The 21,356-nt window shown below is 29.4% G+C and overlaps 2 protein-coding genes and 1 long non-coding RNA gene across 3 annotated transcripts; 2 read left to right on the forward strand and 1 right to left on the reverse strand.

The window, feature by feature from the left end:
* Nucleotides 1-631: 631 nt before the first annotated feature.
* Nucleotides 632-2,539, forward strand: LOC119665593 (uncharacterized protein K02A2.6-like). Its single transcript, XM_038074819.1, has one exon. It carries the CDS (start codon nucleotides 632-634, stop codon nucleotides 2,537-2,539), a length of 1,908 nt encoding a protein of 635 aa, XP_037930747.1.
* Nucleotides 2,540-3,177: 638 nt separating this feature from the next.
* LOC119687145 lies at nucleotides 3,178-6,983 on the reverse strand. The gene is made up of 3 exons (XR_005253107.1): nucleotides 6,895-6,983; nucleotides 6,501-6,772; nucleotides 3,178-3,299 (listed from the first exon to the last, which is right to left on the reverse strand). It is a non-coding gene; the product is annotated as an uncharacterized LOC119687145 (long non-coding RNA).
* Nucleotides 6,984-16,145: 9,162 nt separating this feature from the next.
* On the forward strand, nucleotides 16,146-17,227 carry LOC119673224 (calcyclin-binding protein). The gene is made up of 3 exons (XM_038084469.1): nucleotides 16,146-16,288; nucleotides 16,351-16,526; nucleotides 16,675-17,227. Exons 1-3 carry the CDS (start codon nucleotides 16,256-16,258, stop codon nucleotides 17,159-17,161), a joined length of 696 nt encoding a protein of 231 aa, XP_037940397.1. The 5' UTR covers nucleotides 16,146-16,255; the 3' UTR covers nucleotides 17,162-17,227.
* The last annotated feature ends 4,129 nt before the right edge of the window (nucleotides 17,228-21,356 follow it).

Below are 21,356 nucleotides of genomic sequence, written 5' to 3' on the forward strand. Positions count from 1 at the left end.
GATTCGCACAAATCCAATATAAGTGGGCTGCAAAAAATATTTAGTTTGACTGTCTTCTCACTCCATAAAAAGAAGTGTAGACGTAGTACCTTCTCGTAGAAAGACAACTAATAACATTTCCTAGAACCCACAGGCATTCAACATCCACTACATCAACATCAATATAGTGAATAAATAATGAATACATCCTATGGTACGCAAAAAACTTCTGGAATGATATGATTGCACATGTACTTAACGAAGTAAGGTTTCAACAGATTTCAGACGCTTTGTACTCTAATGTAGACTACGGGATAACAATATCACCAACGTTCACAAAACAAGAAGTTATTAAGATTCCATCTGTTGGCAACTCTGCCAAGATGACAGATGACACATAAAGAACAATTAATATTTTAATTCTGTCAGTTATTTGGCAGCTGCTTACATTGACGATATCTTTGTCTCAGGTAGAAACCAACAAGAGCATGACAACAACTTACATGAAGTTCTACAACGTATTTATCAATACGGGTTCAAACTCAAGATCGCAAAATGCAATTTTTCAGTTCCTGAAATTGCTTACTTGGGATATATTGTCAGTAAAGACGGCATTCGGCCAGATCCAAAAAACATTGAAGCAATCAAGACAATGCCTGCGCCAACCAATCAATCCGAACTTAGATCACTTTTAGGTGCTATCAATTTTTATGGAAAATTCATAAATCACATGCGCAAATACCGAGGACCATTAGACGAACTACTTCAAAACAACAAGCAGTGGCAATGGACGGAACTTCATCAACGCTGTTTAGATGGTTTCAAGCAAATTTTGTCATCAGAGTTATTATTAGCGCATTACGATCCACTAAAAAACATAGTAGTCGCTGCAGATGCATCTAACTATGGGCTCGGAGCTTGCATTTTTCATGAAGCTGACGACGGTTCAATGAAAGTAATATGTCATGCGTCCAGATCACTAACGCCCACAGAAAAACAATATAGCCAAATAGAAAAAGAAGCTCTTGCGCTTATTTTCGCGGTTACGAAATTTCATAGAATGGTTTTTGGGAGAAGATTCAAACTTCAAACAGATCATAAGCCTCTTCTAGCTATATTTGGTGATAAAACTGGAATTAAGGTGCATCAAGCAAATAGACTTCAACGTTGGGCAATTAAACTGATTGCATATGACTTCGAATTAAAGTTTATTTCAACTAACAGTTTTGGGTATGCAGACGTTTTATCACGACTCATACATAACACAATCAATCCTTCAGAAGACTATGTCATCGCTGCAGTAGAGTTTGAAATTGAAAGTAAACAAATTTTACATAACTCACTTGATAAGCTGCCGCTTACCAGCAAAATGATTACTTACGAAACAGCTAAGGACAAGGTTTTAGCTAAAATTCTCGAATATGTTACTGAAGGATGGCCATCAAACTGCAACAACAGTGAGTTAAAAGCTTACTTTAACCGAAAAAACGACATATGTATAGTTGACGGATGTTTAATGTTCGGACAACGCATTATTATACCTCAAATTTTCCGAAAGCGCATTCTTAAAGAAATTCACCGAGGTCATCAAGGCATAGGTCGTACTAAAGCCATAGCGCGGAACTACGTTTATTGGTCAAATATCGATCACGATATTGAAGCAATGGTGAAAAGTTGTTCAAATTGTGCCGCAGCAGCTAAAATGCCCACAAAAACAACTTTACATCCTTGGCCAAAACCTTCTGATTCTTGGGAACGGCTGCATATTGATTATCCTGCATATCCTGCAATAGATTCATACTACTATTTGGTCGTAATCGATGCGTTCTCAAAATGGCCAGAAATTATACAAACAAAATCTATAACAGCAACTCAAACAATTTCCAGCTTGAAAGAAATTTTCGCTAGATTTGGGTTACCGAAGACAATAGTTTCAGACAATGGTACTCAATTTGTGAGTCACCAAATTCAACAGTTTTTAGCGGAAAACGGCATTAGTCATATACGAAGCAGTCCGTACTATCCCATGTCAAATGGACAAGCCGAAAGGTTTGTGGATACTTTAAAGCGAGCACTCAAAAAGTTAAATGGGAAGGGGGTAACTGCTGAAAATCTTCAAACATTTCTACAAGTTTACCGATCAACTCCGAATAAGCAAAATGAGGACAGTAAATCGCCAGCTGAAGTTTTACTAAAAAGAAATATCCGTATTAAACTTGACTTAATTAAACCAACGCTGGTGTCTTTACCAGACCCAAATGCCAAGTTTAAAAACAAGTGCGGTGACCGAAAAGATCAAGAAAATAAGTTATCTTTAGAAATATGTACTTCCGAAGATATCGCCAACGAAAAGTGTTTAGTTGATGCATTTGGCCTCTACGAAACAACACCTAAAGATGTGGTCGAAATAACTAACAACAACATGGTTTCGACTCCAGATCAATCTTTCAACGAAATAACCGAGATTGCAATCCCTCAAACTGAGAAGCACAATGAGGCAGTTGTTCCGTATACACGACCAAGGCGTACTAGACATCCTATTGACCGTTATAGACCCTAGAATCACCGCATTGGAGATTTAATCTCAAAAGGGGAGGTGTTGGCAACTCTGCCAAGATGACAGATGACACATAAAGAACAATTAATATTTTAATTCTGTCAGTTATTTGGAACTTGTGAAATAATAATAACTTGGAGTTTTTTGAATAAATAAATATCTAAATTATACAATATAACACCATCATTCTTAATCATAGCAATTCTGAATACTGCCAGGGCACAAAACTCCCTATTCCCAAAAACACAATTCCCTTATTCTGAATTGCTTGGGAGACAGCAGTTTTGGGAACAACAACAGTTTCAAATTTGTTTTGTTAAATTTTGGCAACCATGGCACTTTTTAATGACGAAAAGTGCGAAAATGAGCAAAACAAAGAAAAGAATTGCGTATATATGTTGATTTAAATGTAAAAATCACATATTTGTCTGCTGGACAAATGACCAGAAATGAATATAATGAATATTTTATAAGTATATAATAGAAAATTTTTATTTTATTTATTTATTTTATTATTTAAATATGTATATAATTTATTATTTTCTTATATACAATAAAACAAAGTAAAATATCTTATTTGTTAATTGAAATTATTGTTTTAACTAAAATTCGAATTAAAAAAAGCAATGTTTCACCTGCGCATAATTACAAAAAATATATTAACTTATTTCAGGAATCCCGTTCATTCTCGGATTTGGTGTCCTTTCATTATTCTATTGTTTTAAATAACAATAGTTAACGCTTTAATTTGTGGAAAAAAACACTAGTGGATAAAATAAATAAATAAAAATTTAAATATATTCCATTTGTAATAATACTTTTATTATAATAATAATTTTATTAAAATATATTCGAAAAACTAATCAACCCGAGTGGATAAAATAATAAAATAAGAATTAAAAAATATTAAATTTATTATAATAATAATTTTATTATAATAATAATTTTATTATAATAATAATTTTATTATAATAATAATTTTATTATAATAATAATTTTATATTAATTTCATATTAAATTAAACTTTTTTAATTTGTCTCCCAAACAATTTGCTTGGGAAAGAGTTTGTGCAAAATTGGGAAAAAAAACTTCCATTCCCATGCGATTCATGGGCAAAATTGGGAACAGGAACCAAAACTCCCATTCCCAAATTATACAGAATAGCAAACTTGGGCATAGCGAACAAACTTCCATTCCCATGCGATTCAAAATGGGGGTGAATAATTATATAAAATGTACCAAATGAACGATATTTTTTAACTGTATACAGTAGGCTCATTGTTAAATATGAATACGTTAAAATTTATTTTAATTACATCCTAAAATCTTAAGCCACAAATTAATGAATGCTTTGAATATTTTCAATTTATTTACAGGAGCAAAATATCTGGATATTCCAGTAACGTGCAATTGAGTTTCTTTCTTTCTATAATTTCTAAACTTTATATGATTTTATATAAATTTTAAAAGAAAACTGCAACTATAGCACATCTTATTATTACTATCAATAATAGCACATCTTACTCAATCACAGAACTTGAGAGTTATTGCAATTTACTCAGAAACATTTTAAGTTTAATTACTTGATTAGTTTATTAAATCTTTTGTTTTAATAAATTCTTAGGGAATATCACCTACCAAGTGAAAATAAAAGATTCCGGTATTCATTCCATAATCGTTTAAACGAAATAACCGATTGGATTAAACCAATATTGATGAGTTACTGGCACTAAATAAAACTGCAACTTATCGCGATACCCGGAACTCAGAAGAAATGCTGCGGAACGTTTGAGTAATATAAAGTTTATATATATAATGCAAAATTTAATTCTTTATCTGAATTTGTATTCCATCACAATACTTGATTTAAGAAGCAAACTCTTTTGAAATCGTCCTTAAATGCAATAGTATATTGTTGGTACTATAGTAATAGTATAACAGCTGAGTAATAGTCATCAATCGATATATTAGTAATAGAAGAAAAACGAAATATAAATATATCTTTATTCTATCCTACATAAATAATATATAATTGAAGTTAACTTGTCAATAACAGATAGTAAGTCAAGCTGTTATAGTTTTGGCAAATATGAACTCGAAATAAAACGAATTAAGGCTATCATTAAGTACCGTATGAGTTCATAGTCGGTAAAATTTATATTAAATCAATAATTATATAAGGCGTTAACATCACCTGAATGCCTACGTAAACGTAAAATACGGTTAAATCTTCTGCGAAAAACCAAAAATAAAGTAGGTTTCTATTTCAATACATAAAAACTATCTTGAAGATAGTTGCTGTAAAAACAGAAATGCAAATTTAACTGAATTTTAAACTTATACAGAAATCCAAACATTAATTGATATAAATTTTAAAACTGTAATAGGGCAGTTGCTTACCTATTACAATAGTGGCAGCAGTGTTGACCATCACAATAAGTCGGAAATCCTACATTTCTAGGCTTGTACGAGACATATCAATAACTAAGAGTTTTCACTGCACCTCCACACAACGCAACTTCAAAAGTTAATAAGGCATTTTTAATCTCTTATTTATTTTTCTTGGTTTTATTTAATGCTTTTCATATAATTCTTACTTTACAAACTTACTAGAGGAAATGTTCAGAAGTTTTCCATTGCGCCATGAACCTTATGAATTGGTGTTCCAGCCCGAACTATATACGATTCACACATGTTTACAAAGCGACAAAAATTATCAGGCACTCAAAGCATTGTTTTTGTGATGACTAGTTTTAGGCAAATGATTCAATAAACAAACTAAAATTTTTTTAATCTTAAACTTATCACTTTTTAGGAAATATATTGCCATTGATGATAAGAACGTGTCACGTCACACATTCAGAGGTAGATTAGCTCTGCATATGTAAGAAACTTAATCAACACTGCTCACATTCATAAGAAATTTATCACGAAAATGTGCTTATTGCCTAAATATATTAACAATTATATTATTTTGACATAGTTTATGGTTATTTGCTTCAATACACGGCAGACTATATTACGGGGGCAAATTTGATTCATTTTTGCGTGTTTCGCAGAGTAATTTTCTGTCACCATGTCGGCAACTGAATGGCAAACATTAATTTAAGAATCCGCATTGGAAATGCCTTTATGGAAATAAAATCAATTTTTTCCACCCTAAATACACCGCATAGGAAGCACATAAGAACAACTTAATTTCTATTTTAATAGCAAAACAGCACAAACGAAAATCGAAAAACCGCAGCGGACCTCATCTCCATTTTGCAGAAAATTGCTAACTTAAATAAAAAGAAAAGGACTTCCTCACTTTGACTATATGTATGAAGACAAGTATTGGCTGAGTAATCGTAAATGACTGGATTGTGAACATTTGAACAATTGGAGAAAATCTTATATATAAAGCACTAAACATCAACATCAACACGCACAGCTGACAGAGATGACACTTCCGAAACTGAGAGAAGATTAGTGTGCGCAAGTCCCTATGCTAATAGGTGAAAACCCAAACCAATATCCCAACATATGAGCAATCCATACCAGATTCATCCTCATAATGTGATTTGTGAATTAATTGAATTCAACAAAATTTTGTTTTAACTTCTGTTTAATAGCAATTATCATTGTCTAAAATGTGATGGAATCATTTCACTTGTTGACATCCGCTTAAAGATATTTTCAAAACTATTCCTTTTTGCTAAAATTTAAGTCTTATATTTATTAGCTGACTATTAAATCGGCCAATATCAAAATTTGGCGAATTTACTGTTCCATTTAGTACAAATTATGTCAGCTCAACGTAGGAACTCCTCAATGACAAAATCAAAAGTTTTTAATGAACTCACCACGACTAACAGAGACGAACTGTGACGTTATTTTGACAACAGCCCAGACTTTCGATGCAAGACCTCGCAAATATGTAGTTTAACTTAAATAAAGTAAAAATAATGCATTTTTTACATACCAAATTCTTGGAATTTAAAACTGCTAATTAAGATTTTCCGTCGAGTTTATCTAAGATGTTTTTCAACGCAAATTAAAACCTTTTTTAAATATTTTCTTGTATTTTAAACCTTAAACGGTAAAACAGTGGTTTCCAAGTTCTTGCGTTCGTATTTAGTTTTCTTCTCAATTCGATTAATAAAAGACCCGAATCAAATGTTTAGAATTGTTTGCTTCATTATTATAATTTTAAATAAATTTTAATCGAGAATTTAAATATTTTTAAAACATTTCCTATAAAAAATGAATTATAAAATATTTAAATTGACTATTTCATTTTTATTAGATCTTGTATACACATTTTTATTTTCACTATGATTTTCTTTCAAATAAATTTCAATTTAAAATTAGAGAACCATTTGAATACGCCACAAAATTAAACACAAACAATCGTCAGAACCCCGAAACACCACTACCGACACCAAAGTCACAACATCAACTGAACACAAAACTCAACAAATGTTTTTGTTTTTAATATGTTTAAAAGTGTGAGTGTAGTGTGAAGAAACAGCTGATAACTAATCAGATATCACAAAAATTGAATACTCTTTCGTATTTAAGTAGCAGATAACTAAACATGGATTGCAATGTAGAATTTTTAAAATATTAAAGAAGACAAAATTTACCTTTGCAAAATTACTTTGAGGTGGGATATTAATATAAGCGCTATATTTTATTTTTATTATATACGGATAGAAATTAAGGAACATTTGTTTTTATATAACATTGAAGAATGAATAAAACTTTTTTACAAAATGAAAGAAAACTACTATTATATGTATATATGCACGGTAAATGCATGGTAAATGCACGGTAAATATTTAGTGAAAGTACACAAAATGTGTGGGCATACAATAACTCTTACAATCAAATTACAATAACATGTCGTGTGAATCTATATTTCTGCTTTTAGAATTCAGAAGTTAGATTTTTGACAATTTTAACTAATAATCAAAATGTTAAAGTATTACATTGCATTTCTTTATGGGTAAAATAAGTGATGATCAAGTTGAACTTGCGCTGTTTAAGTTTTTAATTTCTTTTGCATTGTGTGTCAAAAATAATTATTTTTTAAGCATTCTAGCGTTTAAATTCTCTACGTCCACTACGTCTACGATAACGAAATCAGCCTTAAACTAGATAACAATAATTAAAATTAAAACACCTAGACATAATAGGCCTGTTCCACGAGCTACGCGTAGTAAAACACAAGTAAAATTTACACGAATATACACAAAAATTTGCTGATGGAACACAGTTCTGTATACACAGTGTTACTTAAAGTTACTACGAGTAGCTCGTGGAAAAGATATAAAATGTACGAGTAAAGTCTGTGTAGAATTTTCAAATTTCGACAGGGGTGTTATGCTCTCTCAGATACTCTCATGTACTCGAAAATTTGCTGGTGAAATGCACTGGTGTACGAGTATACACAGAGTTACTCAAAATTACTACGAATGGCTCGTGGAACAGACCTAATATTAACTTTTACTTTTATTTATTCGGAATAAAAATACCACCAATCACATAATCACAAGTTCAACGTAAGAATAAATACAAAATATTGAAATTCAAACAAAATTATAAACTTCACAAATTCCATAATTGTGAAAATAAAATATTTTAAAAATATGCAAAATTGTGTAAAATAAATATTTCAAAAATATAGACATAAATATATACAAAATTGAAAGGCGATTTCAATTCTTTGACTTATTAGTTGCTAACAAAATTATATTTATCAAGGCATAAATATTCTAAACTAATATTAATTTTGTTGTAGTTCATTATTTATTTTAATTTTATATTAATTATATATTTATATACAAAATGTGGTTTGCTTGCATTATGTGCACATATGTATACAACATTTGCTCTTTGGGAAAACATAGCATTTGACAGTTTGAAACAGTAATGGTAATGCCAATATCTCGCTTAGCGCCTATAGTAAACAACTTGCTGTTTTTGCCATACTTAAAACCTGCTGAAAACCCTTATAATTGAAATTAACTCGCTTACACTGAATAGACTTTGACAAGATTTTTGCACACACTCACTTCTTCAGTTGCTATAGAAATTTTTCTTAAATTACCGTATATATATGTATGTAATTATATATTCAAATATATATGTAATATATAAATATATATATATAATATGTAAGTAATTTGTGCTTAAAGTTTACAGTGGGAATTCCAAACAAACACACATTCTGATATGTTTGACTTATAAAAACGTAGTCTATAATACACTTAAATCATAACTCAGAAAGTTTATTTTTTATTTTAATCAATACATCTAAGAAATTTATTTTCTAAATAAAATTCTTAAAAAATTAAAAACAAGGGCACGCAAGGGCTGAGACTACGCATAGACCTGATAAGTCGGTAGCGACATCAGATTAGGGGCTTTTATGTTAGTGATAGTATGCATTGCTGAAGATGACTGCGTCATTTTACGAGTTAGTTCATTCAAACATCAGAGACGGAATTAAGACCCTCAAAACTGATAACTAATAAGAATTTTATTCAAGTTTTCGAGAAAGCCGTGTGCAAGATGAAGATATACGTTGTCTAAAAAAAAATTATTTGTAAAGTTAATTGTTAACTTCAAGTAAACAAGTCATGTCGCTTTTCTAACAGCAAACACTTTTACATGAAACTCACTACATTAGTCGGAAAGTTTAAACTATTCACTTAAGTCTAGTTTAGCACAGTACATGCCCACTTGTCATATTTAAGAATCGGTACTACGTATATATATTGAAGGTACTACGTTTCAATTCCAGCCGTTTGAGACATTGATTTTTGATTAAATCCGCTGTAGTTCTAAGTTCTTCGATTATTCGTATTTCAACGAAGTCTTCGAAGTTGGAAATAAATTCGTTTTTTTGCAAATTTTTGTTCTCGAAGTTTAAGTGCAGTGAAAAACTTCGAAGACTTCAAAGACTTCGTAAGCAATAGTTGAAGTGAGAGCACAAATGATAACTAAAAAGTTGTAATCAGAGCGGATAAACGACCAGCAGAAACACATGAACGCAAATTTAACGCTCCAACAACAGATGAAGTTGTAATCCTGATCGTTGGAGAAAACTTGAACACACGCGATATTGTGCTTACACGTCGCGGTACTGGGCAACTGCAACAAGTATGTGAAACACACCGTTCATATGACACGTTGCAATACCCACTGATGTTTTGGCAAGAAGATGATGGATATCACTTCAATATAAAAATGATAAACCCATTGAATGGTGGGAATCAACATCATAGTTTTCAATTCAGAATACAGACGTGAGTCTTACTTGTAGAATACTAATTTTACTGTTTTTAAATCAGGTGAGGAAACTACAAAGAAAATTAGTTCGTGTAATCCAAAATGGAAAGAAATTGTTCAAGTGCTGCTTCCTGGACAGATATCAAATGATCGGCACGACATCACTGCACGTGTATTCAAGCACAAAATTCGATCGCTGATGAATCTAAAATCTAATATAACATTCATTGACTGTTATGCGGTACGAAGTTCGCGGGGTCACTTAGTATAATATATTATATAATATATCTGATTTCGAGTGTGATGTGTTATATGTATATTGAGTATAACTATTGTTGCATTTTTTTGTTTTGTTATTTGTTTATGTGTGTTTATTCAAATATTTTTACATACAAGCAAGTATTTTTCAAATTTCCTATAGTACGTTTCCACTAGGTACTTAGAAAGCTTCATTTACTGAGTAAATTGCATTAACCATACAAAGAGCTTCCGTGCTTTTTCATTTATTATAAAATATAGTAAACAAAATTCGACCAAAATTATACCAAATATTACGAATGCAACATTGGAAATGATCTAAATTTGACATATTTGACACATGAAACAAAATGTTAACATAAACAAACAATCAAAATTCAAAACAAACAACAGGTAAGAATTTTTTTTAAACATTTGTTTTTTTATAAATAAAACATATAATTAATACATAAAAATTAGTTTTATTATTTGATATAATTATAAAATTTCATATACTATTTAATAAAAAATATTTATTTCAGGTTAACATCAGGAAAGCAATAATTGAGATCTCACAAGTTTGATTTATAAATTTAAAATTGTGTTTAATGTAAAACAAAAAAAAAATTACCCGGAATGCGTGTGGAACTATAGAACTATGAGAGGGAAATCTTCTTCGATGAAAAAGGTGAAAGATATTATATGGGAACCGCGCACGAAGTGCAAACGAAAGTGCACTTCAGAAATTTCTATTATATCATTACTTTTTGGTAATTAGAACTACATAATCCTTTACGATTAATATTTGATGTTTTATTTAATAATTAATAAAGTATAATGAATAATATATGTTATTAAGTATTATGTTAACTTTTCTCTTTTATTTTAAAATAGTAAGGATCAGCAATGTATTGTGGTTTTCAACGGAGGTCCCGTCATCGTGGAAGTTTGTCAATATCGTGTATAGAATTTTGAAGAATTTACCTATTGACAACACCTTCGTATTAATTTCTGATAGTCATCCTTACCGTTACTGCCAGCGTCGTCAACATTATCGTCAACATATTTGAAGTCAAAAAAGAACGCACCTACAAAGAAAAGAAAAATCAATGATAACTGACTATATTTTTTTATTTTTATTTTTTATATATTATAAATCATTAAAATTATAAATGTAATAATATAAATCTTTTATAAATTTTATAATTATGTAAAATCTAATTATATGAAATATATAAATATATATTTTTTGTTGTTTTTATTTTTAATTTATAAGTTATTAGTGTTATTATTAGCTATTAGTTAAAATAAAACTTACTGAAAAAATGTTCCAAACATCGCCGTATTTCTTTTCTATTTGGATTGTGGTTGTTTAGTGTTCAAACTTATTTTGAAGCCCTCTGTTGTCTTCTCAGAACCGACATACGGATTACATTTTTATCTAAAATACCAACTCAGTAAAATTTTATTCGTTATTTAATAATATTTACTGCCCGTATTTACCAGAAGTCCAGCACTTCCTTTGGTTTGTAGTAATCATTGAAGAAAGCATTGTCATTTGTTGATTTTGAATTATTTTTAATTTTTTTAAAAATAATTGTGTGTTCTTTTGTATATGCAGCAACTGCCGCTTTTATATTGTGAACAACATTACAAACATTATATATTAAATTCTTCAAATTTGCTGCGTTTTCTTCCATGCTGATTTATTTTCTTCTAACAATACAACATTTAATATCTTCTGTTTACAATTAAAATGTAAACACAGAAAAGCTCTAAAACTAGAACTTTTTGACACATAAAAGCTCTTTCCCATTCCTTAAGTAACTCATGATAATGTGAACGCGAAAAGCTCTATGTTACTATATGACTTACTAAGTACGTAGTGGAAACATAGTATAAGATATATTTTTCAACGAATAATGTGTTTATATAAAATTAAGATATAGTAAAATTAATAAAACTGATGAGCAATAAAAAGAAGAAACCAGAACTTGTTGCAAATATGGAGAAATATCCAGACATTGCGAAAAGCATTTGCAACAACGTGGGAGAAAATTCCGATGTAACTTACTAGCTTAATAGTCTAGGCGCCTAGAAAATATTGAAAACATTTTAGAGAAGGGAGGCAAAAGTATTATGACCAAAAACTTACTGTTATACAAGAAAACTTAAAATTGGCTATCGAAAATACCGACAGAAGACATAAATATCGGTTCCTTAAGCTTCAATTACTTAAAATATGGATATTACTAATTTTATTTAATATACATGTAATGTAAATATAACTACAAATTATAAAAATATTAAAATTAATATATATATAAACATATTTATTTTTAAATTTAATATATTACTTTAGTTTGTTAATGTAATGTAATATTAAATAATAATTTCGTATTAATAAAATATATTTTTATTTATTTTAAAAAGAATTTGAATTCAATTTTAATGTTTCTAAGCGAATACAATACAAACAAAATAACAAAATAAGTTCGATTAAAGCTACACGCTCTAAAAACTTCTACCGATAGACGATAGACTTTTATCTACTGAGTCGATTGGTAAGCAAATTTGGTACTATGAAACTTGATAGACAAACATGTGCACTATTGTGAATGATATCAGGGTTTTAGAGCGTGCAGTTTTAATCGAACCCATTTTGTTATTTTGTTTGATTTGTGTTCGCTAAGAAACATTAAAATTGAATTCAAACTCTTATTAAAATAAATAAAAATATATTTTATCAATACGAAATTATTATTTAGTATTACATTACATTAATAAACTAGTAATATATTAAAATTAAACTTTAATATTCTAAAAATAAATATATTTATATTAGTTTTAATTTTAATATTTTTATAATTTGTAGTTATATTTACATTATATGTATATTAAATTAAATTAAATTAGTAAAATCCATATTTTTTTAAGCAGTTGAAGCTTAATGGACTGATATTTATATCTTTTGTCGGTATTTCGATAGCCAATTTTAATTTTTCTTGTATTACAGTAAGTTTTTAGTCACAACACTCTTGCCTCCCTTCACTGAAATGTTTTCAATATTTTCTAGGCGCCTAAACTATTAAGCTCTATCGCAATTTTCTCCCACGGTGTTCTGGAATGTGACTTCTTGCAAATGCGTTTCGCAATGTCTGGATATTTCTCCATATTTGCAAAAAGTTTTGCTTTCTGCTTTTTATTGCTCATCAATTTTGCCCTACAACAAAATTTATTAATTTTATAATATGTAGAATTTTATTATTTCTTAATTTTATATAAACACATATTGAAAATATTTGAATAAATATACATAAATAAATAATAAAACAAAAAAATGCAACAATCGTTATACTCAATATACATAAAACACATTACACTCGAAATCAGATATATTAAATAATATATTATATTATATTAAATCTAAATGAATTATTACTAACTATTAAATTAGTAATATTAAAGTTATATTAAATTTATATGTTAAATTGACTGTATTTATTTTAGCATTCAGCATTATTTTATACGATCGACAAACTTCTACTGTTCAAATGCAATAGAGAAATTTATCTACCGCTGATAGAAAAACTTCTATAGGTTTGCAATTCAAAACACCAAAATTTGATTTTATCTATCATCAGTAGAAACTTTTCTATTGTCTATCAGCGATCGACAACCCATAATAGGCACTAATGTGTCTTTTTCTAATTTCTTTAACTCTACTTCAATTTTGGGTTTTAGTGCAAAAGGCTCTCAATATCAAAAAAATTTAGATTTGTGTGAACATGCCATCACGTGGTTGACTTACCAATGCATCACATAACGTAACATATCATAACATAACATAACATAACATAACATATCATAACATAACATAACATAACATAACATAACATAACATAACATAACATAACATAACATAACATAACATAACATAACATACAATAACATAAAATAAAATAAAATAAAATAACATAACATAACATAACAATAACATAACATAACATAAACATAACATAAACATAACATAACATAACATAACATAACATAACATAACATAACATAACATAACATAACATAACATAACATAACATAACATAACATAACATAACATAACATAACATAACATAACATAACATAACATAACATAACATAACATAACATAACATAACATAACATAACATAACATAACATAACATAACATAACATAACATAACATAACATAACATAACATAACATAACATAACATAAACATAACATAACAGCCATGATTATTGTTGCCAATACCGCATTTGCCTTCGATTTTTCCCTGAATAATCATTTGGAGTAGCTCATACTTCGAATTTCTCATAACATGTCCTAGATAGGCTGTTTTTCTTCTTTTCATAGTTGTTAACAATTCGCGATCACATGACATTCTTAGTAATACTTCATTATTTGTAACATGATCTGTCCATGGCATTTTCAGAATTCCCCGAAATATCCATAACTGAAATGCTTCGAGCTTGTTAATATCAGTAATTTTCAAAGTCCAGGTTTCCATGGCGTATATGGTAGAAGTATAGACCAGACATAGCTTTTTACAAAACGGATTTTAGTTTCAATATTGAGTTCATGATTGTTAAGAACATTTATGTATTTAAGAAAAGTATTACGTGCTATTTCTATTCGACACTTAATCTCTTTGGAATAATTTCAGTTTTCATTTATATAGCATCCAAGATATTTAAAATGTTCTACTCTTTCTATAGCAATATTGTTAATCATTAAATTTGTGTTGCTGTAAATATTTTTTCGGCTTACAATCATATATTTTGTTTTATTTATGTTTATTCGTAGCACTTATTGTTAGTATTAACCCTGTTTACTAGCTATTGTAGACCGCTTAGACTGTCGGCAATAAGAGCGGTGTCATCTGCGTATCTGATGTTGTTGATGAAAACACCGTTTACTTTCACACCATGTTGAATATCGCTAATGGATTCTTCTAATATTTTTTCTGAGTATACATTGAATAACAGTGGCGACAACATGCAACGTTGAGATGGTTATTACAATTTAACGTTCAGGATAGATCGCACGATGGGTCAAAAGGCTGCAAAATTATAACTTCGGAATAATACACCGAAAAGGTATTCAACACGGAAAGGCTGACGCGTTATCGCGAAGATTCTGTCAGCTAGAGTGCAGAAAATACCCGAAAAATGAATCAAAGGAAGGAATAGTCGATATTCGCTTGACAAGTCTACAATCAGAAGAAGATTGGAACCCAACTAATGTTAGAAGCTGTCAACTAGAAGATATATTTGATCTACTAATTTGGAATAATATTTAAAGAAAATGAATTATGGCCAACAAAGGAGAAAATATCCTCAAAAACTCCCTTTGCAAAGGTGTATTGGGCATAACGGCACAATATACGGCTCATCAACAATAAATTATGATAATGTAAACGTTTAACTTTTGAACTCATTAATATTAATGAATATAAAGAGATATAGTATAAAGAGTATAGGTGCAATTATGCACGCGATAACGCGTCAGCCTTTCCGTGTTGAATACCTTTTCGGCGTATTATTCCGAAGTTATAATTTTGCAGCCTTTTGACCCATCGTGCGATCTATCCCGAAATTTAAATTGTAATAACCATCTCAACGTTGCATGTTTGTGTATGTATGTTTATTTGTCACCCCAAGAAATAAAATTTATTAAAATATTATAACAAATAACAGCAAGTATTTGGTAATGATTAAAAACTTCTAAGAAAATTATATTGCAATAATTTTAGCAGGATTTCATGTATTTGATTTCTATTTATTTTACAGAAAATAAACGCAATGTTTCATATTAAAAAGCGTGATTTGGACGATGCTACATAATACATACATACATACTAATTAACAAACACGGCTAATTTAGGCGCTGTTTTGATATATTTTCAAAAATTTTACCTCTCTAGTGAAATATATCAAAATAACACGCTTTGTTTTCCTTCAGTATATAATTTGTATTCGAAAACTGTAATCGATAAGTGAATTTATTTAAATAATTACAAAATCCTTGATACAGTCTGGCAATGTCGTAAATGTGACATTTTGTGTGCCGCATTTTTAACACAAAAAAGCAAAAAAACACAAGTTGAGGAAACATCTCGAAGCTGTAAGTAGCTAAGTGGGATTTGTGGTTTTGTGCTAGAAATCAATGATTAAGCGACAGACGATGTCACTAGAAGAGGTAAGTTATGACATTATTAAATATTTATTTTTCATTTAATATATACTAATTTTCCAAATTAGCTAAAAAAAGACTCTGCAGAGTTAACACTTTTGTTAGGTTACGCATCTCGGCAAAAATGCAAGGATATTTTAATTAAGGCAAAAGCAGAGGTTGACAAAGAAGTTGTTAATTTGGAAATCAAAGAACGTCTTTCTACTGATCAGAAAGCAGAGAGTGGTGAGCACACACCAAAAAGGTAAAATACTTTTAATGTTATAGATTTTTAGATAAAATATTTGAGTAATTGTATATTGCTTGGAATCTCTAGAATATCAGTCATATAACTTAGTGCTTTGCAAAATAAATGAATATTCTGAAGTTTTTTAATTTAACTATTTCAATAGATATCTGAAGGAACTGAATGAATATGCGTGGGACCAAAGTGAGAAGTTCGTCCAATTATTTGTTACATTAGACGGCATACAAAAGGTAGAGGAATCTAATGTAAACGTTACTTTCAATGAGAACTCAGTTACTTTGCTTGTGAGCAATTTGGACAACAAAGATTATAATCTTGTAATAAACAATCTTCTATCGTCAATTGACGTGGAAAAGAGCTACCGTAAGATAAAAACTGGAATGGTTGCTATTTATATGAAAAAGAAGAAAGAAAATGTTAAATGGGAATATCTCACCACAATTCACAAACGTTTGCAGGAAAAAAAAGATGAAGAAATGAAGGCTGATACGGATTCGAATGAAGATGCATTGGTTGGCATCATGAAAAAAATGTACAATAGTGGTGATAGCAAGGTCAAGCAGATGATTGCCAAAGCATGGACTGAAAGTCAAGACAAGCGAAATAAAGGTGAAAATCCAATGGATGATTAAAACCAAACAATAATATTCAATAAGTTATATTCCGCCATAAATAAAGGCACATACATTTCATAATTATCTTAATAGCAGTTTGTTAGAAAATAAAAACAAAAAAATGAAGAAAATTTATATCAACAAAACTGAAAATATTTTAAATTTTATGAAGGTGACACATGGAATTAAATTAAATTAAACGAATTTTAAATTTCATCATGTGTGGCATATATATGTTTTAAATAAATATGTAAATGTACTTTGGATCTCAATAATTTAAAACTCCAACATATGTTTAATATATCGTCTTGTGTATTATATATATGATATATAATACATATATATATTAACATCATATCCCCATTACAATGGGCTGGTTATGCAATTAATTTTAATTTAAAAAAAATCTGAAATACAAATTTATATAGTAAGATAAACAGATAAGGAGAGCAAAATATCCATATCCATACATAAATGTATAGGGGTAAAGCACTTAACACTTAAAAACAATCTCCAATAAGGTTTTGAGAATAATAATCCTTTCATGATAACGTTTCTTAACATATCCTTGCTGGAAATTGTGCGCTGACAAATCTTTTTTTCCAAATAAACGTATAGATCTTCTATAAGACTAAGGGCTGGTGATTCTGATAGTGTTCGAAATTGCCTGAAAGCATGGTTCAACAGCTAAATCTGTACGCTCGCTTTTATATGCTTCGAGTCGTTGTCCTGCTGAAACAAAAAGGTAGCCTCACGCTCTAATATCCTGACATTTTCTTTCAAATTTGTTTTTATTATATTTTGATACCAATTTTTATCCATTGTATGCTGTATAAATTCAAGTTTGCCTGCACTATTACTTGCTATACACCCAAAAACCATTGTACCTCCACCTCCACTGTATTTCACTGCTAAAATTAAGTTTTGTTTATTATAGGCTGTACATGATTTTCTCTACACAAGTTTTCTACCTTTGATTCCAAATATGCAAAATTAACTCACATCGAAGAAAATAACAAATTTTCAGAACTCCATGGCTTTATTTATATGCTTTTTTACAAAGCTTAATCATTTTATTCTATTATATCTGGATATGTATGGTTCATTCTTGCAACCCGGGTATAATACTTGCATTTCTTAAAAATTTTCCGCCTAGTATCAGGGCATATTTTGTTTTTCAGTATTTCGGCAATATTTTCAGCTAGTTTGGAGACTGTTACTCTTGGATTTACTTTTACCGGGTTGATTATGCAACGTCTTTCTCTATCAGAATTGAGGGACAGCCAGTGCGAGGTTTAGAAACGCAAGTACTCGTCTCCTTGAAGTTATTTATAATTCTCTGCACAGATGAATATTGATGATATCTTCAGCAATTTTTCGTTGGCTCACGTCATCTTCTCAAAATTGAACAGTTATTTGTCGGTCAATAACATTAATTCCAAGTCTTTTATGTTCCATTGTAAAAAATTACTGTTTATATAAAAAAATATTTTTAAATGATTTATTCTTAGACTCTTTAGGAAGACAACTGATAATTAAATATCATATATTAAGACACATTTATGCTTGCAAGCGAATTTAAATTAACAGTAAATCTAAATATTAAGAAGTCAACGTAGACTTTTTCTGATTTAAAATTGTTGCTTTTGCAACAATTAAATTATGTTTAATTTTTTTTTTAAAATAACCGGTATTTTTTTATATTAGAACTTAAGTGCTGTTTCTTTGGTTAAAATAAATCAGAAAACAAAAACTAATTTATGTAAAAATAAAAACAGTTATGCGAAATTTAAGAAAAATTTTGTGGGCGAACGCAGACTTTTCCTACTATGTGTATATTGATGAATATAATTATCGAATAGTGAAATATTCGCTGCCAAATATTCAAAACAATTTGCGCTTAAAGATCTATTTCGAATATATTTTTTATATTTTCACTATTTTTATTGAAACATGTTTTTCATATTTACGTATCCATCTGTGGATCCTTGTTAATTGTGTTTTAAGATGCAAAAATAGTGAGGCAAATAAAAAAAATTACACGAATAATTTTTTATTATTCAACCAATCACCAAAGAAGATAATGAAAAGAAACTGCGAGGTGTTCGAAAAATTGTCTATAAAATTTTCTGACTTATTCAAATAATATTCAAAATTTTGTGTAATGAGGTGAAAGTATCACCCAGTACAAAAACAAAAAGCCCAATGCTACACAATGGCGCATGATCATTTTCCCTACCCGATCCACTCGGTCTCTACTCACCACAATATTTGCTAAAATAAGAGCACTTTCTGAGAAATTTCGTTGTCTGTTTTGGTTTTCTGACATTAAAAATCCTAAAACCTTTAAACCCTAAAATAACATAACGGCACTGCGCCATCGTTTTACATTTTTGTATCTTCAGAATATGTACCTAGCTATTGCGCCTTAAAATATCTCACGACGCCTACGCACGTTTGCTTATCTAAACACATTCTGGCTTAATGCCTATACTTCTTATGGCAACATTGTTGCAAAATGTTTTCTTTAGGAACTGCAAGTATCTTACAGAAAACATATCAAGTATCATTTTAAATACTTGATCGAAGAGATGTCCAAATACTATTGGATATTAATTTCGTCAACTGGCTACTGACGCCAAAGCTAAAGACACTTACGAGGCGCTTTAGAAAATAGAAGCTCCAATCCTATAGGATGGAGAAAAAGAAGCTTCCAGAAAATTCTTAAGAATTTTAGAAGCTGGAATCAAATTGGTCTAATCCGATTTTACAATTTCTGAAATGACTTCAGTCATTCTTCATAAAAATCAAGAATCAGTCTTTAGCAATCATTTGGAGAAATAAATTAAGTCATTTATTGCACGGATGAAATTGTAATGTTATATATTAAATAAAATATTTATATATTAAATAAAAAAAAAGCGAAATTGAATTTTAATTAGAAACACTTTAGAAAATGTAATTATTCATCGTTTTAAAACAGAAGATTAAAATAATGTAACCTAAAACTCGAAACGTATGTACACTTACTAACTTCTCTATTAGATGCTATCTTTTGCTATAAATATATTTTTTGAGCAACATATATTTAAATACGAATATGTGCAACATGATAAAAAAAACTTTTATTTTAGCAAATATTATTATTTTTCAACTATTAATATAATATTATTTTTCAACTATTTATCTTCAAAACACTTTCATGACTAATTTTATATATTTACTTACATCAATAATAATTATTGACTGCTGACTTTAGTTTACCTATATAGCAAATTTAAAATTTATATATAAATTGAAGTAAAACTAATATAAAATATTCTACCTATACTTAGTCATTAAAATGAAATTAATATATACAATGGATTTTCTAATAACTCCGATTTTAATATATGACAATTCTGGTGTGGTGAATAAGTTAGAGAGATTTTTTTGCGAAATTTTCTCTCAGTTTCTTTTCTTTATCTTCTTAGCGTTACACAAAGCTGATCCATAAAGATTTGTGTAAAGAGCGTAATCTGCTAAAACTCCAATATCTTCCCTAAAATTCTTAAATAAGCGATTCGCTTATTTTAGGAGAATTAGCGATTGTGCATTCGATTTTTTGATAAGAAGGTGCATTCGATTTTTTTTTTTTCTGATGATGTAAGAGATTCACGGAATCATTTACGTTGGAAAAGAAAATGTTTGCGGAATTCTACAGACCCCTTCGCTATATCTGATGCGTGTTTATTAAAATATTTCGTCTTTCGAAATATTTAAGTAAGTTTTTCTTGGCAGAAATAACTAAATGTTTCTCAGGCAGTTGTTAGAAGATGCGTTAAGGAGGTTGCAAATATAATGAATCGGTATTTTGTAGTAAAGTACATCAAATGGTCCAGAACAATTCAGGAATTATGCGCTATAAAAGAGTTGTATATCTTCGAAATCTTGTGTTAAAATACAATGTAGTTAATCGACAATTATTTGCAGATTTTATAAAAAGTTTCGGTTTCCAGGGGTAATTGGTGCAATTCTGTTTTTGTTTTTAGGAGATAGCGGTTATCCCCTCTTACCCTTTTTGATGACACCTGTTCGAGGAAATAATTTATCGACGGCACATAACAATTATAATGTGCAACATCGAAAGGCGAGAAATTGCATTGAGTATTGTTTCGGATTATTAAAAAGTAGATTTCGTTGCCTTAGCAGCAAAAGAACTTTAATGTATGAT

This window comes from Teleopsis dalmanni, chromosome 1 (assembly GCF_002237135.1).
Source record: "Teleopsis dalmanni isolate 2A chromosome 1, ASM223713v2, whole genome shotgun sequence".
NCBI lineage: Eukaryota > Metazoa > Arthropoda > Insecta > Diptera > Diopsidae > Teleopsis > Teleopsis dalmanni.